This window comes from Rhinolophus ferrumequinum, chromosome 25 (genome assembly GCF_004115265.2).
Source record: "Rhinolophus ferrumequinum isolate MPI-CBG mRhiFer1 chromosome 25, mRhiFer1_v1.p, whole genome shotgun sequence".
NCBI classification, from domain to species: Eukaryota; Metazoa; Chordata; class Mammalia; order Chiroptera; family Rhinolophidae; genus Rhinolophus; species Rhinolophus ferrumequinum.
The window spans coordinates 30661399-30688601 of record NC_046308.1 but is presented as its reverse complement, the minus strand read 5'-3'; the positions used below and the strand labels follow the sequence as shown (position 1 = coordinate 30688601).

Here is a 27203-nt window from a genome sequence, read left to right as displayed (position 1 = left end):
GTGCTTCAACCCCTCACCACGGTCCTGACCCAGAGGCCTTCTCTCGGGCCCCCCTGCACACCCATCCATCTGGCCCCCAAGCCCCAGCCTGCTGCTCCTCTGCGAAAAGGCTCCTGTGCCCCTTCTACAGGGCTGTGTCCCATCTTCTACCAGTTTTCCCTAGTCACTATATCCAACGCACCCCACACACACCCAGACCCCAGTTCTTCTTAGTGTTAGTTCATCTCTTCTTGGCACTTACCACATTTGCCACTATCCTGTCTCTTTGCCTATTGACTTGTTTGCTCTGCCTCCTCAGCAAGCTGCATGGAACAGGACTGTACTTGTCTTAATCGCTGCTGTATTATAGCCCTTAGCACCATGGCTGGCACACGGTGCGTGTTCAGTAGATATGGGGAAAGTATTTGTAGATGAGATAAAGTCACAGAGGCAGGACATGGATTTTAAATACTTACAACTTTATTAGGAGTAGGCTGTTGTCCCCGCAGCAGCCAGCTCCCATGTATACATAGTATACACAGCCCAGCCAGTACCCAGGTCCTTTCATCCTTCTGCAGTACATGGAATGCAAAAGAACAAACACAAAAGGCGGCGAGGGGGCTCTAAAAATGACAGTGTCTGGTGCCTTCCAGAGCCAACTCCCAGGCTGGGAACACTCAAGCCCCTTTACCTGTCCTCAGCTCCCCCCAAACCCCCACTCCAGTATGGCAAGGCCCATAGGTTAGACTTCTCCAATCAGTGCACACGACGGGCACAGGAGACAGGGGGCTCCTGAGCCCAGGTCCTTTCTGGTCCACACGCCACAGAAGAAGTTGCTGGAGTCCCCAGAATGTTCCTCTTCTTCCATAGACATGAGATATGACCTTAACTTTTTATTCCATCACCAGAAATCTTTGCCTTAAGGCTTGTCTCTGCTCAGCCTTGGAGAGTATTGTTGGATTAGTAAAATGGTCAAAGACAGGACAAACCTCCCAAGTTGTCTTGGTCATATTTCTTTTTAAAAAGGTAAAAAAGATAAAAGGAAAATAGCACAACAGAAAAGAACATTGAGACCCAGCTTGTGTCAGGAACAACATTGGTTGTCCCTCCTTGAAATGATTTGTAAAGCTGCTCTGCTAGGGGGCCAGGCATGCCCACTGATGCAGTTCCCTCCCCACCCGCCCCTTTTCCCTGCCCATTCTGCACAGACCCTGTGCCACCCTCTCCTCGCCGAGGAAGGGTTCACCAAACACAGGGCGCAGTGCTGTCGTCAGCTAGCGGGATCCGCATCTGGCCTGGCACCCTGGGTTCCTTTTGGCCCTGTTGCCCCACAGTATTCACTCCTACATGGAAGAGGAGTCCTCCTCACTCCATTCTCCCAGGGAGACTGCAGCCCTGCCTCTAAGATCTGCATGCCCTCTGCCCGACTGCAGGAGCTCTGCTGAAGGGCCCAGCCAGGGTTAGATTTGATGTAGACTTGGATTAAAACACCATCCCAGAGGCCTGCATGGCTGGCTGGCTGGTTTGTGGATTCTGACTATTAGGGGAAACCAAATAAAAGACACTTGACCTGATGTCACCTCATCAAAATCCAGGACTAATTACCTATCCTCAGAAGCAGAATCTCCCACGTATACCCTGGGGCAGCAGCACCCTCAAGAAACCCTGCTTGGCCAAAGAAACTCTAGCCCCAAAACGTCTTCCCACTTGGAGCTATAAGCAATGTCCTGGTTTCTACTCCCCCAACATGTCTTCAAGATAGACAGGTTTCCTACTGGTGGCTGTCAGGTAATTGATTCTTGGTGTCTCCTGAAACCTGTCCCCAGGACACCTGAAGAAAGAGACCCCGTCTTTGTATTTGGACCCACACTGAGTGGCCAGACTGTGGAGAGCAAAAAACCATGCACCGAAGCTCATCTTTGCGTCTGGGCAGCTCAGTCTACAGAGGATGACAGCCGGGTCTTCTGGAAGCACCAGGTCACCACTGCCCCAGAGGAGGGACAAGGGTGGGTTTCCAGAGAGCACAGCCTGAGGTAGCAAATAGTGAACCCCATTTTGCAACTGCAGAAACCACAGCCTGGGATAAAACGTGACATGCCCAAGGCCAGACCGCATGGCGCTGTCTGCATGAAGACCAACCTGTAGGCATGTGGATGTTCAGCACCCAGCCCCCGTGGGCATATCGCACGTCCTCTGAATGGGCACAGGACCATGGCCACTTTGAAGGTTCTCTGAGGCAATGCATCAGCCTGATTTATGCCTGACTCTCCGGAGGAAGAAGCCCTCAGAACTGGGGCCTCCTTCTCCCCATCTCAGGGTGCCATTCCCCCAAAGCTCAGACCCAGCCCTAGTGACAACAGAACCCTCCAGATTTCTCTTCAAACTCCCCTGCTTTAGCCACAGAATCCTTCTCCTCTTATAAGTTTCAGCATCTTTTTTAATGTTCGGATCCCTCTTGAAGAAGACAATACTCTCCCTATTGATTTCCAACTCTACCTGCAAAGCCTCAGAGGACACCTATGTGAAAGCCCTCTCACTCGTCTGGCGTCCTGGATGACATAGGGAGAAGATGTGGCTCTTTAAGGGAGGGCCAAGAATAGAAGATGAGGAACTTCAGGACTCCCCTCTATATCCACCTCTTCCCAAACAGAGTGGCCCAGGCTGCAGGTATACCTCACCTCACTCTCCCCTTAGCTCCTGCTCACCCCCAGCCCATTTTTATTACTCAGTCCATGTCAGTCAGAAAAGGAAAGTAGGCTGAAAGCACCTTATTCAGAGATGGCTCGGAGCCCCTGGGGCCACCTGAGGGTGCCAAGCTGCTGGGTCATGGCTCTTCCAGCAGCCTGTGGCCTCCCTTACGGGGGCCACGGTCCCTGAAGTTCTGCCTGGGAGGTGCCCATCCTCCAGGTCCCTTGGAAACTGGGCCCAAGCGCCTTCTTGCCCAGCACCCGCACCTCTCAGTCTCTCCCCGAGACTGGGCCCCAGAGGAACTGAGCGTGAGGTAGACTGTGCATTAGTTACTTAGGTCCCCGACCAGGCCAGGGAGGAGGAGGGAACCGCTCACCCCCACCCATGATCCTTGTCCCTGGATGTGGTGACATCGTGGCATGGGGCCCTGGACACTGCCCTCTGCCCACGGCTCCAGCTGGCCAGAACACTGGCAGCACCAATGAGTGGACAGTGAGGCGGAGAAAGGGACGGTCCTATTCAGCATGGCCTTAACATACAGAAGTCCAGTTCTTGGGGCTTCCGGCGTAGGTTGCACTGCTCCCGGGCCAGTAGCCGCCCTCCATGGCCCAAACACTTCAGTGGACGTCTCTTAAATCCCCGGCCACAGCTCTTGGAGCAGGGTGACCAGGCACCAAGCTCCCAGGTCGGGCAGGGGTCCCCACAGACTCGTGTCTCCACCGGCCGATGGGTTGTGTCACAGGCGGATGCTGTGCGCTGCCCCGGGGAGCCACGACAGACCACTGCCCGCTTTTGCAGGCCACTGCCACAGCTCGTGGAGCAAGGACCCCAGCTGCCTGCCACCCAGCGCGCAGGCGGCCTGTCATCCGGCTGCTCCACTTGATTGGAGAGGCTGAGGACGCTGTTGTGGAGCACAGAGGGGGGCCGGGGGGCCTTGGGGTGGGAGGACTTGTCCTCCCAAGGCTCTTTGGGCAGATAGAAGGAGTAGCGGACCCGCGGTGGCGTCATCTTCCCCACAGAGAGGACCTCCACGGTCAGTGGCTCCAGGATGGGCCGGGAGGCCTGCAGGCTCTCCACTGCCGTCCCCGTGCCACTGTAGCGCAGCAGGCTGCCCTTCACCACCAGGTCCCGCTCCATAGGTGACACCACGAAGTGCCCGTTGAGCAGGTACTTGCCTTGGCTGTTCTTCAGGGCCAGGTAGTTGTCGTCTCCAATGAGCCCCTTGTAGCCACGCTGACGGATGTCTATGCTCGAGGCGCCTGCAGGGATGGCCACCACGAAGTTGTAGCCATGCCTGTGGTAGGAAGGCAGTTATGCATTAGACAGATACCTGCACATAAGGATCTCATTCCCTCTCAAGTCACAACGGATTGCCGTTTCACAAGGCCTGGCGTAGGTCCTGAACATGGCAGAAAACCAAGAGTAACCAGGCTGCCTCACCCATGGGGGCACACAAGCTGAAAAAGGCAGAAGGAGATGGTCATCCGGTCATCCGGAACTAAACATACTGGCTGTATTGCCGCATGATCTTTTCTCTTCAATACATTTATATTTTGGCGAATTCTAGCATGGGAGGAGAAGCAGAACTATTGGAGTCAGACGGATCCCTACCACACACGTAGCTGTTGGCCTTAGATAAGTTACTTAGCTTCTCAGTTTCCCCACCTATAAATAGAGATCATAACAACACATACCTTGTTGAATTGTAATTAGGATTAAATAAGCTACAGCACCTGGCGTACAGTAAGCCCTCAGTAGATATTCTCTAAGAGGAGGAGAAGGAAGATGAGGGGGAAGGTAGGGAGAAGAGGAGATGAGTCTATAGTCCCCAAGTCCAAGGCTGGGGCCTCGATGCAGACAGATACACTGGCCCTGGAGTTGGGGACCCAGATCAAGCCTTGGTAGGGACACTAATTCCCTGGTGGCTTTAAGAAAGTCAGTCTCTCTGGGTTCTGGTGTCCTCATCTATACAATGAGTGGGTTAAATGAGATGATTTCAAAAGTTCCTTCCAGCTTCAATAGTCTATGAGAGGAACACTTGCCGTTGAACCAGTGAAGCAAGTCTGGAGGTATTGACCTTTAGTTCCTCACTTGGCCTCCCCACTGCAGATCCCTGAAAAGGATGGCCTAGGACACCATCTGTTTGCAGTGCCCGAGCTACCAGAGAAGTTTTCCACTTAGGGGCTCAGCAGAGGGCTCTCTGCCCGGGTGGGGGCAGCCAAGGCTCCTGGCCAGCCATCCTCAGCACCTGGACTCCCAAGTTTTTAGAGTCAGCCACACCTGCCTCTGAAATGAAACCTCAGGGGCTCTGCCTGCCCCAGCTGCTCCCAGAACAGGGTCAGGGCTTTCAAAGGAGCACATTCCTCTGGAAAATAAAAAGGAATGTGCTGGACCTCAGAAAGCTCAAACTAGAGGGAGCCCCAGGCTTTGGAGTTGGGAATAGAAGAGGCCTAGAGACATTTCTTCAGCTGATCCCTGCACAGATCTCCCAGGAACGGGGGATTCCTTTAGTCCCAGCCTCTCACTCTGCCTCTTTCTATAGTTTAGCACCATTCTCACCTCAATCTGGTCCCCAAGGCCAGGGCCTCAGGCTCAGAGAGAGGGGGAGGCTGTCACATTTTGCCTCCAGTATAGTTATGTTTTGTTACCATCGTCGTGAACGTTTATTATGTACCAGGTACTATGCTCAGCATTTTACTTGGCTGAATCCCCTTAGTCCTCACAACAGCACTACATGAAATATATTAGTGACATGACCACTTTAGAAGTGAAGAAATCTATTATTGTAGAGACTGTGTCACTTGCCCAAAATCATCCAGAAAATGGGGAACTGAGATTTGAACCTGGGTCATTCTTATGGTAGGACTCTAGACAGACCCTAACAACTCTCTGCCAGCTCCCTGAATAGCATCTCCTGTTAAGTAATTTCTTCTTCAAGCATTGGTCTTTCCGTTCACCTTTGTTTGCTGAATGAACGAACGAATGAATGAATGAATGAATGAATATCAGAGAAGACTGTGAGTGGCTTCCACAGCAAGGGTACTGACATTTACCCCAATGTAACCCTAGCTTCCCATGCCTGGACGCAATGCCACTCACTCTTCCTCCCCACTGCACCCTGACCATACCTGCCAAGGCCTAGAACTCACATGGGCTTGGTGAAGAGTCCTGTCACCTTCTTACAGCTCTTATTGTCTCCCCCACACACTCCACATTTGTCGAACTTCTTCTTGGAGCCCAGGTTCCCATCACAGCCAGCCTTGATGCACTTGCCCTGGACGCAGACTGAGGTTGAGTCAGGGGTACACAACGTACCATCCACCACCTGCGGCACCCCCAGGAGGGGGAGAATAGGAGAGAGGGGCAGCTCAACTGGATGCTCACCGAAAGATGTGGAGCCTGGTCTGATCTCCTGCCCCAGGATCACTCACCTTGGGTGCCAGCACGTAGAAGTAGCCGGTGCCGTTGGCTCGGCAGATGAGCTTGCACTTGTCCTGGGGGGACACGCCTGAGTACTTGGGCACCCACGCCACGGCAAGGGTGACCCGGTTGGTGCTGTGGTTGTAGCCATTGAAAGCCTCACACTGCTCCTCCCGGAAGCTCTTGCCAGAGGCTGGGGAGGGAGAAAGTACGTGCAAGAAGCTAAAGGAGGGGCTGAGGTGGGAGCAAAGGAAAGAGCCCTCCTGGGGGTGCTCAGTCTCCTGGTGCCCTCCCAGGCCCTGTGCCACCTTCTCCAGGAATCTGGCCTTAAACCCCCGCTGTAACAGGTATCCTAATCCTCTGTGCCATAGGACCCTTCAGTAGTCTACTGAAACTATTTTTAGAATGTTATTAAACGCATAAAATAAATTACATATATGACAAAGAATATCAATTATATCAATATACAACTATCAATATAGTTTGAAACATATTTGTGATACATGTTTTCTTGTTAACACATTAAATAACAAGACAATAATGAGTCTATAACCACTGCAATTTTGCAGTAATGACAAGCATAAATGGAATTTTGAAAAATCTGCAACAACTAAAATGTCATACGAAATATCCATGGTTTTTTTGGTGACAAGGTCACAGGTACTGCTACTACAATACTACTAATATTGTAATTTGTTGCCTAATTAAAAGAACTCCTAAAGTTTAGATAGAAAGGTTAGTTAAAAAAATAAATAAAAATAAATAAATAAATAAATACTAAATTTCTAACTGCAAAAAATTCTAACTTTTAAATAAAAAAGGTTAGTAAAAATAGAGATGCAATTTTCTTCCCAGCTAAGGTCATGGGGCCGGATAAAGAAGTCTTCCTTACGAAGACGGGCTTGAGGGTACTTACAAAGGGGACTTCTAATGTCTCATTTCCTTGGGCCATTTAGCCTCCCACTGTAAGCGGCCTGAAGAAAGCACCTTTGCCAAGAGAATGGACAGAGAAATAATCCCAAAAGGAATGTGCACCTGTGCACCTACAGGCTCTGCCCTAAGGCATAGACTCTTAATTGCAGTAACTTTGGGGCCATGAATTATCCAGAGTGGGGGTTGTAACCTCCAGCCTCTCTTTTCCCACGCCCAGGCCACCCCTGCTCTCTCCTCACCTGAGCTGGGGCAGGGCTCCAGGTTGCAAGATCGGTATTTCACCCTCACTCCCTCGCAGTACTTGCCCCCGTTGGCAGGGGTGGGGTTGCTGCACTGCCTGCGGGCCAGCTGCACTCCCCCACCACAGGTGCGAGAGCAAGGGCCGTAGGGCTCCCATTTGGCCCAGGAGCCATCCACCTGTGAGAAAGAGTCTGTTATACTCCAGCAGAGGTTGGGGTGCCATACTCACACCCTGAGCCCGCAAAAGAACAACACTGGTACAGCCTCCACGGTCCCATCCCACCAGAATGAAATCCACTTTGTATCATCAGGGGAAAAGTGACAAGCAAATATCAGTGTGCACAGGGCTGACACAACACTACAGCCTATTAACTAGCAAACGCCAACTGCTCACAGGTATAAATGAAGCCGCTCAGAAGAGAGGCTCATTGGGTTGTGGAGTCAGGCAGCCAAGTTCTACAACCTCCTCTGCCCTCACCACATGGGTGGTCTTGAGCAAGTAAGGAAACCTCCTTAAGTTTCAGGTCCTTCATTTGGAAAAATGGGGCCCATGATACTCAGGTGTGTGGTCAGACAGAAGATGTACATGATGCAATGTGTACGAAAATTCTTAGCACTGTGCTTGCCATCGCTCAGGAGTTCAAATTGTCTCCTTATTTATTGTTAGTGTATTTACAAGAGTCTCCAAATCTAAGGCATGGCCAGCCCCCAGCCTTGCCAGTAAACCTTGTCACCACAGGTATCAGAATATTTTTATATGTAAATGCTCTATAATTCAGAGTTTTCCCCAAACCAGGCTGAACCTTAATCAGGGACTGAATTTGAAAAAGTTTCACTATAAGCAGTCCTAATGTTTGTGCTAAGAAGAGATAGACACAAGAGCCTATTAAGCCACCCTAAAACTCTATTTGGCTTTGGGGTGAATTATGCAGTGTTGCCTTATTTTTTAAGAGGGTGAAGAGGGGATAGAAAATTTATAGTCTTCGTTATGTTTCCCTTACGATGACAGTAAAGTGAGTTTTTATCCCCCTAAACACACATAAGTTGGGCAATAGAGGAAACAGCCCCATTGTACAAGCCTGGGATTAAAATGCTGTCCCAGATCATCCAAAGCCATTAACCCAGATGGAGCTAATTAGAAACTGGCTGCATGCAACATAAATACTTTAACTTATGTATATATTCAACATATTTTTTTTTCTCTCTGTCCTTCTGTCAGATAGTTCTTATTTCATTGTGTCAACATGTCTCTTTCATCCTTTAAAAAAACATTCCCTTCGCCCTGCTTCCTCCTCAAACTGGTGCCCCACCTCATTCCATCCTTTCACTTCTAAGAGACTCTTCTACATTTGCTCTTTCTACCTCCTCCCCACTCAGTGCCTGGCAATATGGGTTTCATCCCCATCATACGATGGAAACCGCTCGCAGTCAGCAATGATCTACTAAAGACCGAAAGAGTCTATGCCTAGGCCTTGTCATCTCCAGTTTTGCTGCAGTACTTAACATTGTTTCTGTGGCTTCTGAGATGATGCTATGTTTTTTTACCAGTCAGAGGGCAATAGCCCAAAGGAGAGGTGATGGTAGCTTGGACCAGGGTGACAGCAGATGAGGTGGTGAGAAATGGTTAGACCCTGGTTCTATGTTGAAGATAGAGTCAAAAGGCATCGCTGAGATATTGGATGTGAATTGTGTGAGAGAAAAGGGGTGTTGGTATGAACAACTGGAAGACTGAGTCACCCAAGCAGGTTTAGAGGAGATGATCCGGAGCTCAGTTTCCCAGATAGTAAGCTTACGATGCTTACCAGTTATCCAAATGGAGAGATCAAGATTCAGTGGGACATTCAGGTCTGTAGTTCAGGATAGAGGTCTGGGCTGAAGGTACAAATTTGGGAGTCTTCAACATAGAAATATAAATAGTATTTAAAGCCAACTGTCTAAATGAATCACGTAAGAAGTTAGTGTGAATAGTGAGAAAGGGTAAGGACTGAGCCCTGGAGCTCTCCAACACTGGGAAAACAAGAGTGTGAAGAAAAACTGGTAATGGAGACTGAGAAGGGGCAGCCTGTAAGGGAGGAGGGAACCAAGAGACAGTGACAACTTTATTCCCAGCGGAGAGAGTGGTCGATGTACAAATGCTGCTAACAGGTCAAGAAACATGAGAAATGATAACCAGTCGTTGCTTTTAGCACTGTAGAGACCAATTGGCCTCCTTAATAAGAATCATTTTGAAGAAATGGTGTGAGTGAAAACCTGATTGGAATGAGCACCAAAGAAAAATGTCAAGACAGGACTTGGAAAGAGCAAGTTTATACAGCTCTTTCAAGAATCTTTGCTATAAATGGAGACAAAAAGATTAGACTGAGACATATGGAGAATTAGCATCATGAGAAGTTTTGTTTTAGACAGGAAAAATTGCAACAAGTTTGTATCCTGATAGGAATGATTCAACTCAAGAGAGGGGAAAGTCTCATATGATGGGAGAAAGAGGAAAGAATTGTTAGAGCATTTTCCCCAAATATTAGGTTGGTACAAAAGTAATCGTGGTTTAAAAGGTTAATAATTGCAAAAACCGCAAGAACTTTTGCACCAACCTGATAGAAGAGAGGGGACACTGTTCCAGTGCAAAGCACAAAGACTGACCTCGGATAAGAGCATGGACAGCTGATCCATTGTCAAGGAGGAAAGGTAGAGTATCTGGGCACAGAAGCAGGTCAGTGGATGTAGTGGCAGAAGTTGGTAAAAATTCTCTTCTGATTACTTTATCGCTTCTTTTTTCTTAGTGAAATAGGAAAAACGGTCACTGGGAAAGTGAAAATGAGGAAGAAAGGGTTAGTGATGGGAAGAGAGAGGTGGTGAAGATGTGAAATAATAGTTTAGGAGGTTAGGAGAGTGAAACAAAATATGATATGACTCCTGAGCAGCATTATGGGCCCACCTAAGTTTCCAGGTCATGAATTTAAATTGAGACCAGTGAGTACGAGTGCATGTCTTTCTTCAGCCTTATGCATCTATACTGGCGCAAGTAAGTAGGTGAGAAAATCAGACTCCACCAGGGTGGTCGCTTATCCACAGAAGTATTACGAAGAAAGACAGGGGTATGGGAGTCAAAGTACATGTGAAGGAGTGATTTTAACAATGGACCACGAAATCCCAGCTCAGTAAAGATGTTGGTGAGGGCATGAGCCAAGTGAAGGACAATGGAACAACGGTTGGATCAATAGACTGTAGGTCTAGATAGGATTGAAAAATTGTTGGAGCCCAAACACTAGAGGGAGTGACCTGGGAAAAAAGGACCTTGGTAGTCAGAGTGGTATTCTTGCAACTGAGATCACTGGGGGGCTGTGGTGATTAGCAAGATAAGCTTTGTGTTTGACCTTGGCTGACTAGGACAGTGTCCTATGGGAAGGGCTATGTTTCAGTTAAAACAGGGTAGTGAAGAGACTGTTCAGAAAAGAAGTTGAGAATATAGTGGATTTTGCTGCTGATGGACGTGGAAAGATTGTGCTTCTCAGATCACATTTTCCTGTATCCAATGTCCTCCTGATCATCTCTTTATCCTCCTGACTCATCTTCTCAAGAGCAGGAGCTGGCTGTGACTAGCCTGCTCTCAGGACCTTCCAGTCTAAATACATCAGACTGGTGATCAAGGCAACTACAATCCAGCCCCAAATCATCTTCCCAAAGGTGATGCTCATCCACCCAACCCTCTAGCTTGCCCCACCTCCCTGACTTTGCTCCATTTCTGCTTCATCCTGCCCTACTCATCCCTCAAGGCTCTCTTCAAACCTGACCCCCTCATCAAAAGTTTTTCTGACCTTTAATGATCATTAATCTCTTATCCCCTATACTCCCATGATACATTTTCATACTTCTATCTTAACACAGAACACGTACCTCTCTATTCTTGCATTACAGTTTCATTTCTAGCTTCCGCACTAGCCTGTAAGCCCTCGGAGACATGGCTCATGTTACATTTATTCTGACCACCACTGTTTCTTACACAGTTCCCTGAACACAGTGGGTTTAATTAAGTATATATTCCCAGAACACAGAAAAAGATTTTACGTAATTCTGTGCCACAACCATCTCAGGACAATTGCTAAAGAGCTTGGAGAATGCTTTTTATTATCCTGCCTTTGTGTACATAAAACCCCGAGCCAAGCCCTCCCGCAGCCAGTCCAGGATGGAGAAGGGATAATCCCCACTAGCATCAAGGTAGAGGAGGGACTTCCTATTCCTGCCGGGAAAAGTACAAATCCCTTTACTAACCCAACCCAGGACCTGAAAAATAGAAAGTTTTTGTTATATTCAGAGAATATTTGAGGTTTTGAATTTATTCTGGTTTGACTGCTATTCCTACTTATTAGGAAAAAATAACTTTTGTTCAATTATGTTTCAGCTTCAAAAACCAACAATCAAAACAGAAACTGAAGCTTGGTTCAGGATGTAGTAAATTACTGAAGCTTCCTTTCAGTTCTGAGCCTTGTTCATCGCTGGCCTACAGGTCCCTGGAAATGGAACACACTCAGAAAGATGTGATGAGGGAAGGAAAAAAAGGAAGCAACAAGTGATCAACTCTGAATATAAATGTTCCGCTTTGGTCCAGAGCTCCTCCCCAAGTTGGCAGAGGTGTGGAGCTCAGCTCTGGGACCCTCACTCTGGTTGAAGGGCTTTCCCCACCTGCCTAAGGCTTCACGAAGTTCTCTGACCTACTGTAACTTTTCTCTCCAGTCTTAGAGTCAAGGAGGGGATAGAACAACAGGCAGAGCACAGCAATGCGATACAGTATGATCACATAGCACATCTGGGATCGGACAGGTTCCCTGTAGAGGCCTCCAGAGTCCACTCCCCTCCAGTACACTCACCCTGTACTTATTGAGGTTGTGTCTCTCCACACAGGCCCCCTTGAGACAGAACTTGCCCTCGCCACAGCTGGTGCCATCTGCCCAAGGGAAGTGGCGTGTCTGGCACACCATCTGCCCCTTTGCCTTGCCAGTGCACCAGAGTTTGGTGCAGTACTGCATGTAGGGACAGGGCTTAGAGCCTACACCAAAGGCCAGCTCACACTGCTGGCTCAGGGTATAGCTGGCACCTGGCAGGTCCTCCGGCAAGACGATGGGCTTGCTGGGTTGGTCCAGGAGACAGTCACCTGCAGAGAGCCAAGGGTGTTCATTAGAGATGAACTGGGACTGGTGAGGTTTGGCTAGCCCAATATCTAAATAGTAAGGAGAGAATGAAGCAAGGGGCAATGGAATAGACTCACTTCAGAGCCCCACTCTTTGGGGTCATGCACACCTTAGGTAAAAGAGAACAGGTCCAGAGAGGTGGTGAGCACTGCCAACAGTGACAGCACTGATGCTCGTCCTCTGTCACCCTGGCTTACCGTGCCCACTGTCCAGGAAGTCAGTGATGATGGCAGCACTGCAAGCTGACCAGGGATTGGCACGGTCAATCTGGATGAGTGTTGGGGACATCATGTGGTTGGCTTGGAGTTTCCCAAACACCTCCTCACACACTTTCACATTGTCATGGGGCATGTTGAACACATGGCCTGTGGGGTGAAACAAGAGGACTCAGTGGGCTATGTAGTTTAGAAGGCATGGGAGCTGATTGCGGGGAGGATCCGTTGGGAAAGCTAGAGAGCTCATGTCAGTGGGTTTCAGGCGGGTCATTTCTACCTATTAATAGATTGCTTTGCAAATGTCCCCAAGGTCATGTTCTTGAGTTCTCTATCCCATCCATCAGTCTGTGGACTCAGTGAGGATAGCGATGTGTGTAACATACTTTCCCCTTAGTGCCCAATTGATGAGAAATTCTGACTGCTAACATTCTCAGACAATATCACTGGCCAACTGGGCTGGAGCGATCGGAGAAAATTAAACAAAGTCATGACTAAAGAAGACTCTGATCCTGAGAAAAGATCCCTAAGCCTTCGGGACATGAGGGAACAAAAACATGTCCATGTGTCTACCACCCACCCAAGTACCCGGTGAATCCCAAAATGATCCCACAGGGGAACTCTCTTACCCCACCCAAGAGCCACCTCCAGGCTTACCTAGCTCGTGAGCCGTGGTAAAGGCTGATGGGAGCCCATCATCCTCAATCACAGAACAACTTCTCTTGGGGTCACACATGGTGCCTACATCAGCCATGCCCAGCGTGTCACAGGTGGTGGCTCCACACAAGTCCTGCCAGGGCAAGGAAGAAGCAAAAGCCAGCCAGAAGTTAGAGGCAGTAACAGAAAAGACTTGAAAGGAAGAAAGAGCATTCCAGCTCATCCCCATTCCAAGCCTAACCAGGCGCAGCACCTTTTCAGCCAGGCTCTTTATCCCAGCGTGCTCTGGGGCTATTCGTGGAATCAACCCACGCTGAGGGAGGAGGCCTCAGGAAGAAAGCTCTGTGGTTCACAAATTCTATCCAGGTAGGTTCTGTGGGAGGAAATTAGGAGGTACAAAATTAAACTTCAAGGCCCATTGCTTTATATAGAGTTGGCCTTCCAGACCAGAAAATGGTGACTCCCACAGCTGGGTGAGGCTCTGGCCATGACTAACTGAGGCAGGTGGGGGTGGAAGGCAAGCACACTCTCCATTCAGTCAGTTCTGTGCAGCCTCGGTCGTGGCTGATGGCTACCTTTGGACAATCATGAATTAAGCTCAGACTCTCAGCCAAAATGTCACTGGCCAAAGACCCACGTATGCCTGAGATCTGGATTCCTTGGGTTGGGAGGAGGCAGAGAAATGTAGACACAAGCAAGCCCCTATTCAGACACAGTTCAATTGCTACAGAAGTTCAAGGGGACCATGAGCTCAATGGCTGTTAGGAAGAAAAAAACAAACTAAATGGATTGTGACCTGAGCAGAAAGGCCCCTCTTCTTGTACTGAGGTAGGGCTTCCGGCAGCAACCCTGACAGGAAGCACTTCTGGGGAATGTGGAAGGCAAAATGGGGTTCTTGGGGTGGATATCGCAAATAACTTATTAAGCGTTATGGGCCAGCAATGCATCTAGATACCTAAGAGCCCAGGAATTGGAAATAGAATAAGATACTTGCACACATTCTGCTCCTCTTGAGAAGACCCTGTTGAATCGGTGATGCTGGCGTTCTCATTATATCCTTGCCTTTAACGTGTAGGGCATTTTACAATTGACAAGAAACTATTACATGTATCACCTCATATAATCCCCACAACAGTCTTAGGAGGACGATATATTATTATACCTACTTGTCAAAGGTGGACACTGAGACTCATGAGCATACTTAATGATGGCCATGATAGATTAAAGGCTGACACCGTGCACACACATAACCCTGCTGAACGGTCACAGCGTCCCACTGGTATAATGACTATTATTATCTTCTACAGACAAGGAAGCTGAAGCTCTGAGAGGTTCAAGTCTCTGGCAGAAATTTGGCCTCGAGGTCTGTACGATGAGGCACGCCGTGCTCTTTCCACCATGTCACAGCTGTGTGCCCAGCAACTGCTGAGCTAACACTCTAGAGAAAGAGCTGTGCGTGTTCTCCCCTGGGAGCCAAGGTATTTACGTAAACACACACACGCACACACACACACAGAGAGCTGTTCTCAATTTCATTCTCTTTAGGGCTTTGAGTGTGTGCAGGTGTGTGTGTGCAGGTATATGCTGACATGGGGAAAAGGTGGGCAGCTGTCGTGGGGTCGGGGGCAAAGGAGGAAAATTGTCCATAGTGCAGAAAGTCAGCAAAATGTAATCCAAAGCACTCAGAAGTTTACCACCTGAGCAGTCAAATTTGGCTTCCCATTGTCAGCTGATAGTCACACCTCCTAATGAGTTCACAGTTATTCTGGCCAGAGAACAGCCAGGGTGATCAGATTGAACCCAGAGTCAGCCCACGGGCGAAACACGTGCCTAGCCTTGATCTGCTGTCCTGTGCTTACACATGGCCCTCCTCCCACTTCTGGGAGCCCCCTGGGGTGAAACTCAAATTCCCTTCCCTTCCAACTACCTTTCCTTCTCTGGAGGTTCACTCTCCCTGAAAGTTCTCCTTCCCCGGAATTCTGAAATCTAAAGACAACTGCTGTCAAAACTTGGGAGGGGAAGTTCATGACTGCTGAGGCGCAGAATTGAGTCGTATGGACCAGCTTATGAATACAACAGAAAGAGGCCCAAGACGAGGAAGGCAAAATGACGGCTCATGCAGGGGCACAATGAAGGAGAATGGGCAGTGGGGCGATCCCCACTAAGGTGGTAGCATCTGGAAACTCTCGCCTCGTGGCCACAGCCTATAGGACAAGCATATTACACTGGCCCGGGGCCACCAGGTACACTCACTGCTGGTTTAGGTGAGAGAGGGCACAGGAATAAAAACCAAGAAGCCTAGATTCCGGTCCTGGTCCCATCACTAAGCAGATGTGTGACTTTAGGCAGGTCACTTCTCTCCTCAGGGCCTCAGTTTCCTCCTCTGGGGAAGGGCTAATTCTCACCTAGAACCCAGACTGTCCGAGTGCCTTAAGCCCCTGCTCCTTCCCCAATCCCAGGGTGCTCAGCCCCTTCTGGCCCTCTGGGTTGGAAAACGAACACAGAGACCGATATACTTTTAGAATGGAAAACCCCTGCGGATGATCTTGTCTACTGATACGTGCTGCATAGGCTAAAACTAACTCACAGAGAGTGAAGGTCACCCATACGAAAGTTCAGAATCCTATCCCTCTCTGCTCATCAGAAATGACTAGAGCAGATGGAGAGCTCAGACCTCGGTCTAGGCTGCCGCTGAAATTCGGCTGCCCAGCAGCCAGCCGCCTCTGCGGCTGGGAGGTCCTTAAAGCCTCCTTCCTCTTAGGGCGGGTGGACTCTCGCTGGAGCAAAGACAAGCAGCTGCAGGCCCTTCCTAGCCAGGAGCAACCTGTTCTTTCCATCAAGAAATCCGAGTTTCCTTGGATCAAACAAGAGGAACAGGGAAAGAGCCGGCAAATTTCCTGAGGGTCAGGGTGTAGCTGGGAGCAACCCTCCTACAGTAACCCGTGTCTTCATTGTGGGAAGGTGCAGCTGCTTGGGGTCAGAGGCTGGGCCTGTCCCTCTTCCCCCAGTCAGCCTGGCTGGGCCTTAGTACTGTGAATGCCTGCAGGCAGTGTGCAGGGCCCCGTGGTGCCTCATCTGTGGCACTGAATGTCTCCACCCTTCTGGAATGAACTCAGATGCACTCAGACTGCTTTAACCTCTTCAGTTCAGGCTCTTGTCTCCAGAAATAGAAACTGTTCTGGTTCTTTGCGCCTGGAGGATGTAGGCACTTCCCAGCCCAGCCCCTACCTGCCTCACTATTTCTGATCATTTGTCATTTCTCCGTGTAGCTGCAGCTGTTTTTCCAGATGACCCAAGAACCATTCTGGACAACAACCTAATCCTCCTGGATTATTCTTTTTTTAAAAAGCTGTCCCTTTTTATAAAATAATTTCGGCTTGGATCCACGATTTGTAAATAAATAAAGAAGGATAACACCTTGCAGTGGCCTGATCCAATTTACCAAGGTTGCCCGCTATGGACCCGTCACAACTCCCACCGACTACCTTCCCTACAGACTGCCATCCTACCTCCTCTCCTTTCCCCAGCTATGCACAGAGATGTTCAGTATTTTCCAACAAAAATCAAGCACGTTAACTTTTTTCCTGTGGCAGAAGATACATGTGTGCTCAGGTAGCCAACGTCCTGCTCACACAGAACTCCTGGCAGGTGAGCATCACATCGTAGCATCAGTATTATCCTCACAGAACTTCAGAGCCGTCCCGTCTTTCTACAGATGGGGACACTGAGGTTCAGGGAAGTCAGATACTCACTCAAGGCCGTACAGCTACTAAGTGAAGAATGGAAGCCTAAATCCATGCCTTTTGACACCAATGCCTTGGTTTGCATCGTACCACATTAGTTAGGAATGTCATACTCACTGGTGAGAACCACCTACATAAGTAATAATACTGCCCCTTTAACTTGTTTCCCATCTGAATCTCTTGTCATGCATCACTGTATTTCCTCCTATAACCCAAAATCCACTTGCCTGTAATCCCCAAGGACAGGAGGACCCTGCTTTGCTAGAAGAAAAAGAAATGCCTAGCAGTTCAGTGCCAGGGCAACCTGACTAAGGATGCCTGGTGAAGAAGATAACATGCCCTATAGCTTCTATCTGCAGGTTCAGTTTCACTGGAATATAAACCCCTCGAGGTGTACAAATGGTATTATAGCAAGAGACGGAACAACAAGAATTACCTCAGTGTGGAAGAAGAGGAACCCAAAGCTTACAGGAAGAACAAACTTTCTCTAGATATCATCAGTTCACGAGGGGGTACATACTAATATAATGAGAGTAGCTATCATTTATTGAGATGTTACTACGTGCTGTCCACTGTTACACTGCGTAAGAGCTTACACTGTGTAAGAGTGAGATGTTACACTGTTCTAAGAGCTTTACCTGTTACTAGTTCATGGAATCCTCACAACAGCTTTAGGAGGGAAATGCCATTTTATAAGGTCCCATTTTACAGATGAGACCCAGAGAAGATAAGTAACTAGGCCAGGATCAAACAGTGAGCCCAGGATTAAGCAAAACAGTGAGCCCAGGGTTAAGCAGGGAAGGAGGGGCAGAAGGAGGGTTGAAATCCAGGCAGTGCGGCCTCAGAGCTGAGCTCTTCCCACAAGTCCACAGTTTCCAGTGCACATGCACCCCAAGAATGAATGGGCTGGGGAATCTCAAGGAAAGATTGCCCACCCCATACGCTCAGCCCCCAGAGCACAGACTGGACTCTGAGTGAGGAGAAGGCAGGGAAGAGCGGAACAGCAGAGTTCCACTCAGAGTTCCCCAGAGTGCTCTTAGAGCAGCGTCTGCACCGCCTCCCTGGGTGAGCAAGCCCCTGGCTCCGTTCCCCACACCTGCATTGACACACTGACCCGATCCCTGCTGTGTGCCCTGCCTACTGGCTCCTCATTGGGGCCCCTCCTTCCTCCAGGGAAAAACCTGATGGCAAGGAGCCAAGATGAAATGACAGAAGAACCTAAGACTCCCTCTCCCAACCCTGCTGCCTGACAGCCTAAAACAACGTTGGATTAATGATTCCCAGAGGGGAGGTAAACTACCTCAGCACCCATAGCTCCATGCAGTCCTTCCATGAACGCATACTGAACAACGGCAGTGTGCAGGGGCCCATCAGAAGGCTACAAAGATGTAAAGAGATCCTGCCTTAAAGGAGTTCACAGATCAGTGGGCTTGGCAAATGCTGGAGTGCATAGTTTCGCCACAGAAACAGAAATATGTCATCAGACAAGTGTTAAGTAACCTTGCAAGGGCAATGGGACAGGGCTATCCCAAATGTAAATTCTGGCAAAGGACCTATAGGTAATCATTCAACAACAACAAACATATACAGTAGTCCCCCTCTCCACAGGGGATACGTTCCAAGACCCCGAGTGGATGTCTGAAATGGAAGATAGTACCAAACCTTGGATATACTATGTGTTTTCCTATCCATACATACCTATGAGAAAGTTTAATTTATAAATTAGAGTAAAAGATTAATAAGTAATAATAAAATAGAACAACTAGAAGAATATACTGTAATACAAGTTCTGTGACTGCGGTCGCTGTCTGTCTCCTCTCTCTCGCTCTCTCCCTCTCTCTTTCTCTTTCTCTCAAAATATCTTATTGTTCTGTACTCACCTTCTCACATAAAGGAAGCACTTCACAGCTTCTCGCTGGCATACCTGAATTGCCAATATCACTACACCTGCGCTTTGGGGCCATTATTAAGTGACATAAGGGTTGCTTGCACACAAGCACTGGAATACTGTAACAGTCAATCTGATAAACCAGGCTGGGTGTGTGTACAGCATGGAGACGCTGGACAAAGGGATGATTCACATCCTGGGCAGACAGACCAGGAGATTTTATCACGCTACTCAGAATGGCGCACAATTTAAAACTTATGAATTATTTATGTCTGGAAGTTTCCATTTAATATTTTCAGACCCGGTTGACCTCGGATGACTAAAACTGCGGGTAAGGGGGAACTACGGTACTGAGCGAGTACTAAGGTAGTGATGATAACAGCTGCCATTAATTGGGTGCCTCTTCTGGAATACTTGATAACTTATCCTCCCAATGGTCGGCTGTGTAAGTTAGGTACCATCATTGTCATTATCCTCATTCTATGGGTCAAACAGCTGATTCATTCAATGTCTGTTGCTAAAAGTGCAAGTGTCAGGATTCAAATTCAAGTCTGCCTGACTCCAAGCCTGTGTTCCTCCTATTATGCCAAGTGATCAAAACCAGGAGTCAAGGCAAGGTAAGAGTATGTACGTGCTGAGAGTGATACAACTATAGAGAGGTTCAAAGGAAGAAGAGCAAGACCTAAGGAGGGAGAAAACCCCATTTGCCTTCCTGAGTAAACCAGTATTTAAAGAAAGGAATGAAAAAGATTCCAGTGCACATTATCATTGGCTGATTTACTTGGTGTAAGTAAGAAAAAGAGAGAGAAGAGGAATCACCCTACAAGTCAGGGAACAACCCCGTTCCACGCCTTCTTCTCCCCCCACCCACCCTCCTCCTTCACAGAAGGAGTGGTGTTAAGTTTCTATTTAGTGATATTTATCAATTATTAAACGCCAAATCTACAGATGCCCTTCTCTGTTAACATCTCCCAAGGACTGACTTCAAAAAAGATCCTGGCAAAACTATGATTCTTTTTACTGTATTGGGAAATATGTGTAAAAGGCATGTTCTCATTTTATTTTTTTAACATTTTTTTATCTGAACATTAAATTTCACTGCCATATTGCAATTAGTTTATTATAGAAAGAACGAGCTTCTATTTTAAATAAAGTTCCAGAATTCTGTTCCATTCTGCCTAGTATAGAAGATGTATACATCCCCCCCACAAGACTCACGCACAAGAAGCACCAAGCTTGGGCTTGTGAGAGGCAGAAAGGTGAGAGTATGAATGAAGAAAATAGGAAAGAAATATGACAAAATCCTGTCTCTATAATTCCAAAAGAGGAAGAGGAGAAGATGGAAGAAAACAGAGAGAAAAGAGGACGAGGGAACATCATAAAGTAGTACTAAGTGCAACAGGAAAAAAATAAAGTAAATGAAGGAATCACAGGCAGAAAACAGATTACAAATCCTAAAAAAAAAAAAAAAAAAAATCAGTCCAAAGGAGGAAATGTCACAATAGCAAAACACAGAGGGTGCCAAAAAGATGTACACACATTTTAAAAAAGAAAAAAACTATATTAAAATTGTAATACTCAATATACACCAATAACAAAAGATGAAGACAAGTCACGTTTAATGTCTGCAATTACAAGAGGTGCTCAAAGTGGTTACCATCAGCGTCCAGACACCTGATTACAACAAACTACTGCTTGAGCAATGCTGACCAAAGTGTCCACTTGTATACATTTTTTTTGGCACACCCGGCAGATGGTCGAATGGAGGAAAGGGCTCCTACAAGATAGACAAGCTTCCTTCCCCATCACCACCAGTTCCCAACCCTTTTTTTGATTCCTGTCCCTCTGAGGTCTTCCCGGGTTCCAGCTGAGGAAGAATGAGGGTCCAAGCCTCCCCCAGGGCACTTAACACACTATATTTTAATGAGCTGTTTCTTTATCAGACTCCCTGCCTGAGCAGCAGTGAATTCCTTGGAGCTAAAGGCCACATCTTACTAATATCAGTATCTCCAAAGCCCAGGACAGTTCCTGGAAATAATAAATGCTCAATAAGTATTGAAAGAATGTATGAATAAATGAATGAAAGCCAGTCTATCACAAAGTTACCCAAATAGCAGAGGCATTGGACCTGAAGAGAGAAGATGGGGAAATGCAGTCCTACTGAGTCTCAGCATGAAATACCTAGTCCCTGCAGCCCAATGCAACAAGAAGCCACAGAAACATTTCTCCTCGTAGAAATAAATGTCCACCCAGAAAGACTGGCTCTGCTTCTGCACAACTCTGGTTCCAATCCTGTGCTGACCTCACCCTGCAGTTATGAGGCTGGAAGCCGATCGCTTTGCAAAATCAGATGTGCACTCTTTCTCCAGGAACATGAACTTTTTCTGAATCTTTAAGTCAACTCCTCAAATTGTCAAAATACTTGTCATATGATCAATTTTTTTCTCCTTTGTGCACAGTAAAGGATACTCCCTGGGTCTTGTCTTCCCAGTGTTTTGATTTCAACACCCCACACCCCTCCCTCTGCCTGCCAAGAGAGGACATCAGCGACTCCCCATAGCCTGGCCCAGACTTGTTTTCATGCATAGCAACTCCAACTGTGGGTCCAATAGGGGCTCCAGTGCCTGCCAGTCATGTCGCTCTTACTGCTCTCTTCTCCCGTACCCCTAGCACCTGGAGCTCTAAAGTAACAAGACTGACCCTTCCTCACTGCTTCCTCCCTGCGGAAACCACAAGTAGAGTGTGATCAGCCAGAAAGAATCACTCACCATTTTTCAGATTTCTCTGGGGGAACCAAGAAATAGGTGATTCTAAAGGTGTCTATCAGTTCCACATCCCTTATAGACAAAAGGCAATTTATAAAACAAGCACATTTCTAAAAACTTTTTATCCAAACAAACTATGTATATATTATATATGTGTGTGTAATATATATAATGTATATTCCAATTTTAGTTGGAAATGCATTGATTATACCAACATTATAATAAACAGGATTTAAGCAAAGTAGCTCATACCTCTGACTTAAAGGATTCCTGCTGACTTTCACAAAGCAAAAAAAAAAAAAAAGAAAGTGCCTCTTGTGTTGGAGTGTAGCAGGAGACTCCTCCAGGTTCCCGGACACTACATCTAACCTAGTCTAGAAAGAGCAGCTGTGCGCTCATGTTCTCATCGCATACTGTACCTTCCCGGGGGAGTTCAGGAATGAGTGGTTCCTAAGACTCTGAGAATGCAGCAGGCCCCGAAATCTGTGCTGGCAAGGAGGCGAGGGAACGATGTTTACTCTAAAGCATAAAGCACATACGTAGAGTATGACCTGCCAACACAGCCTCCCCACTTACTGGCTTTGCCCTCTAGACGCCGAAGAGACACCTAAGAGAAAGACAGCTTCTAAAAGTCACATCTTGCACATCACTGCTTCTGACCCAAGTGGTCATACATCTTGTAACAATTATGCATGGTCAACATAGCCCCCTGGGAGTCTAGCACACACCACTGACAAACAGAAGCTGTCACACTGTTTGATGGCTTCTTCAAACGGCGGATTCTTCTGATGGCATGGCCCATATTCCCAGCAGGATTGCTCTTCCTAGGGCTGGTTCCTAAAGTCAGCCTAGCCACTAGGCAGCAGGGACTGCGGTCTGGTACTTCAGAGCCAGCGAGTGGCCTCCACAGGGGCATCCCAGGTAGATGGACAACAGCTGCTTTGTCCATTAAGATACCCTTTAAGATTCTCGGCCTTTGCTTTTCTTCCCCCAGCAATCTGACTGCTGCGTTGCTCTGTGTGCAGAGATGGAAGCCACCTCCTTTGCAGTTTCCCCAGGACTCAGGCCGTGCTGGTAGAGGCTGGGCAGTGGCAGCTCTACAGAACTCAACTGGAAGAATAAACGCAAGGAAACAGACTCAGGCCAAAGACCTCCCTAGAGAAACCAGGTGGTGGGAGGAGAAGGCTGGGAAAAGAGGAAGTTCAACTCCAGGAAGGGACTAGCTGTGCCAAATGGGTTAGTGTGGAAGACTCCAGCTCCAGCCCCATGTGCATCCGTCCAGCTTTGAGGGGCTATTTGGAAGCGGTGGAGATGCACAGCCCCCACAGGTAACCATGGATTCTGTGCCATCCCAGAATGCTGTGGTTAGAATAACAAAACAAGAGCAGGGCACACATTCAAGTTGCAGCCTCCAAAATTAGAGGAAGCAGGTCGTGTGGATGCCCCTTTTCCTTCCAGTCTCCTTCATCTGAGTAATTTCAAGAATCCAAAAATTCACAGTACCCAATCACTCCAACATCTACAAATCTAAACTTACACAGATCCATAGCAAAAAACAGAACTGCTTTTCTGATCTGACCATTTTTCTAATGCCAATATTCAGTATCTTTCAACCCTGCCGGTTGGGTTTCTAAATGCTCTTTACTGACCTCACATCCCTTCCACACTGCCAGGGGCAGAAGCTGGTGCGGGGCCGTCAAGGGGGGTCATAAGAAGTTTCAGTGAATCAGAGACACGAGCAACATTGCCTGCTCTGCTCTGTAGCATACATCAGGACGAATGGGTCACCCTTCGCCAACGGGACATGGGAAAATTGAAAGCCATCTTCCCAACTCAGCGCCAAGTGAAACTCCACTTGAAACTCCAAGCTCTGAACAGGTGACCTAACTAGATCGCCTGCTCTGAATGGTCTGGAAGCCCCTCAAATAGGAGACAGGCCCAGCACCGAAGGGTATAAAAGAGGAAGCAATGAAGGGGGAACAGTCCAGGTATTTGAGTCTGTCCTTTCACAGCAACCCACAAAATATCCCAAATGATTCCCTCCATCCCGATTCAGGTTTTCCAGGCCCAGAACAGAGAAAGGATAACTGCACATGTTACCCACGAGAAATGTAGCCAGGCGCTGAAATGGGCCATTTGGATCACCTTCCAGTTCTACAGCAAAGGGAGAAAACCTGGGAGGAAGTGTCTGAAAGGACTTAGATGCCCCCATAGAAATGGGCGGACCTTTCCCGCCCTCTCCAACGCCATCCTCAGAGCGCCTCCTATCGACCTTAGAGACAAACTGCGGCTCCTGGGCCGCAATTTCCTGGGTTCCAGCCCCTCAGTGCAGGATCTAGGAGGCGCTGATTGGCCACACCAAGCCAACACCTTCCGAACCCGCAGGCTCTCCTCCGACAGCCCACGTGCATCCTGACACACGTGAGCTAGAGCTCTGCTGAGCCTACAAGCGGGCGCTCTTTGGAATATCCAGAGTGAGAGTCGGAAGAGATCAACGAAATTTAAACTCGGGGACACTGCGCTGCACAAAGGGCATTTGGAGAACTGAGGACAGTGACCCTAAGAAAATGAAGCTATCTGGGTCCAGAGAAGTGACAGATCAACTCACCTGCCTAGTGAAGAGGATGGCGGTGTCCCAGTACTCAGGGTGCTTGTCACTCACTTTATTCAACTTCTTCTGCCAGGCACAGAAGTTGCGCAGCGTCAAGGCCGCGTTGCCGGTGACCTTTGGCCCTGCGTCGCGGTCTCCGAGGAGCAGCACCTTGACCACGACGATGCTGATGGGGTTGAGGATGCTGGGATGGCGGTAGAGTTGCGCCGCCGTGGCCAGCAGCGTCAGGAGATAATGCTCCAAGTCCGCGCCGTGGAATTTGACCATTGACTCGTCCGCCACCACCAGTGTCTCCACGTACCGCGGGATAGACACGAAGCGCTTGGCGCGCCCAGACCTGCGCCGGTTGCGACTCTCCCCTAAACCGGTCCGCCGAGGCTTGTAAGGGTCCAAGGCCCGCAGGATGGCGGGGTTCCAGCCTGAGGCCACCCCGCAGCGAGACGTGGGATCTCCCGGAGGCCCGCCGGGGGCTCCCCGGCGCTGGAGGAGGTGTGCACCCTGGCTGTTGCGCTGCGCCGCCTGAGCGCTGGCGTTAGGCAACGGGCTAATGACATACTCGGCGCCTCGATAGCCGAAGGCTCCTCGTAGCCCCTCGCACAGGCTCAGAGCGGCGAACGAATCCGGCTCGGCGTTCACGTCCCCAGAGTAAAAGCAATGTCTCAGGTCTGGAGTGCTCCGGGGGTGCCCCTGGAGGGGGCCACTCAGATGCTCGGTGGCGAAGGCGGACGCCAGGAACTGAGCATCCGGCGTCAGGTGTAGGTAAAAGTCCTCCTGAAACGCTGTGATCTGAAAAATGAGCCCCTGATCCCCGGGGTCCTCGGGACCCGGCCGGTAGTAGTAGCGGCCGTTGATGTCCGGGTCCAGTAGGATGGGCACCACCACCTCCCGCTCTGGCTCTGAGCCGCCAGCGGGTCCCCCTGCGAGAGTCAGGGTTAAGATGCCCAGCAGAAGCATGGCGCCGGGCAGCGCACAGCCGCGCTCTTGGAGCGGCAGCCGGCACGATCTCCGTGCAGCCAGCGCACGGGAACCACCAACTCTCCCGGCGGTCCGCAGCTCCCGAAAGGAGAGCAAAGGCAGGGCGACTCCTCACAGATCGGTGAGCTTGCGCGGCGCAGCCCGCGCCTCCTACCTGTGCCTTTCCAAGCAAAGCGCGCCCCTGGAGCTTAAGTGCAATCGCTGTCAAGTGCAAGGACGAAGATTTGCAGCCGAGAACCAGAGGGAGGTGCCGGGCCGCTTCTCCGAACTGCAGCTACTCGTAGCGCCACAAAACCGGCGCTGGGCGAGCGTCTTAAAGGCCCCCTCCTCTTTGGACTGCCCCGTCAGAGCCCCTCCCTCTCTCCCCTCCCAGCTTCCCGAAGCTTGCAGCTTCGAGCCTCCAGGGACAACCGAAGAACTCGGTCCCGCCTCCAGAGCCGAGAGCCACTTGGCGGGGAGGGAGTGGCGTTGAGCTGAGGCAGGAGGCGTGGGCTGGCCGGAGAAACCGACGCTGGAATCTAGGTTCGCGTTTTGCCCTCACGTTATGCCCCAGTGCCCGACACATCCGTTACTTCTGTCCCCGCGGACATCTGTCGGCTGCCTGGGTGTCAGCCTTTGTCTCAAGGAAGTTCCGGTGAGGAGTTGGGAATGAAGACCCACCACTGACCCCGTCTCCCGGCCCCTCCCGTTGCAACATCCCTGCTGTTTCTTCATCACAATATCTCCTAAAAGACCCAGAACCAAGAATTATCCCTGTAAATGTCCTATTGCCAGAAAAGCAACTTCCCAGGAACAGAGAGCGCTACTAAACCCAGGGCCACCTAGGCCCACAGTCTGCCCAGGGGACCATGGTGTGCTGGATGGACTGGTGCAGACTATTAAATTTTCAGGAATTTTGCCAGTCAGCTGTTATACACAGCCATTATTAAAAGTTAAATTATATAAACTTACAATTCTGAATTATGTTTAAAAACAAACGCCAGCACTTCCTAATTGACTATTAACCATGTTTCTGAGCCTCCAAACCACCAACCCTGCAGGACAGCTCCCAGCTCCCAGAAGAGAGCAGAGGGAGGTGGAAGTAGGATGGAAATGCTAACTGGTATGCTACTCTCCACCTCTCCACTCAGTGACATCATCATAGGAGCTTAGAACATAAAACTCCTGGTGGGAGTTTTATGCCACCTTATTTATGAAGGGCTTGGGGAGTAGAGGAAAGCCCTTGATCAACACTGACCAGGACACCAGTGCCTAGAGAGGATGTAGAGAAAGAGGTTATCTTCCTACCAGGGAGGGGTTTGGGGACTGGTAAACAGTAGAAAAATCAGAAGGTACTTCCATGAGTTTATCTCATTCAATCCTTGACCAAGTATCACGCAGGGCGCCGGAGGCTGAGTATGGGTGGTGGGGACAGATCATCAAGCCATGACTGCCCATCTAGTTTGAAGGGGAGTCTAAGGACCCCTGTTCCAGACTCTGGTTTCTCAAGAACATCCTTATCTCTCCGTAAAATCAACTTCTTTCCTCTAGCAAGAAAGAAAGGCAAGTAGAGTAAGGAAGTCTTTCCTCATTAGTCCTGATTCCTGAAAATCTTCCCAGAACCAGTTGAGTAGAGTTTAGAAGAGGAGAGGACAGGAAAGCGGGAATGCAGTGACTTGAAGCATAAAAAGGAGGTGGAACTGACTCTGGGTGGTGAACACACAATGGGATTTATAGATGATGTGATACAGAATTGTACACCTGAAATCCGTGTAATTTTACTAACAATTGTCACCCCAATAAATTAAAAAAAAAAAAGGAGTTGGTGTGGAAAATTTTTGAAATTTTCTTTGGAAAGTGTCTGCTCAAGTAAGCAACTCTATTGTTGAAGGGAAGAGAACCCTGGGACTGGTCCATCAGTGAAGAG

At 48.8% G+C, this 27203-nt stretch overlaps 1 protein-coding gene across 1 annotated transcript; it reads right to left on the bottom strand.

The window, feature by feature from the left end:
- Positions 1–2223: 2223 nt before the first annotated feature.
- Positions 2224–25276, bottom strand: ADAMTS15 (ADAM metallopeptidase with thrombospondin type 1 motif 15). Its single transcript, XM_033098582.1, has 8 exons — positions 24320–25276; positions 13316–13448; positions 12644–12811; positions 12126–12409; positions 7260–7437; positions 6099–6280; positions 5817–5992; positions 2224–3961 (listed from the first exon to the last, which is right to left on the bottom strand). The coding sequence occupies exons 1-8, from the start codon at positions 25274–25276 to the stop codon at positions 3187–3189; spliced, it is 2853 nt and encodes a 950-aa protein (XP_032954473.1). The 3' UTR covers positions 2224–3186.
- Positions 25277–27203: the final 1927 nt, after the last annotated feature.

Coding starts and splice junctions, on each gene's coding strand:
- ADAMTS15 (XM_033098582.1), bottom strand. CDS start 25,276: ATGCTTCTGCTGGGCATCTTAACCCTGACTCTCGCAGGGGGACCCGCT. Junction 7,438..12,125: donor ACAACCTCAATAAGTACAGG/GTGAGTGTACTG, acceptor TCTTTCTCACAG/GTGGATGGCTCCTGGGCCAA. Junction 6,281..7,259: donor GGAGCCCTGCCCCAGCTCAG/GTGAGGAGAGAG, acceptor CTCCCTCCCCAG/CCTCTGGCAAGAGCTTCCGG.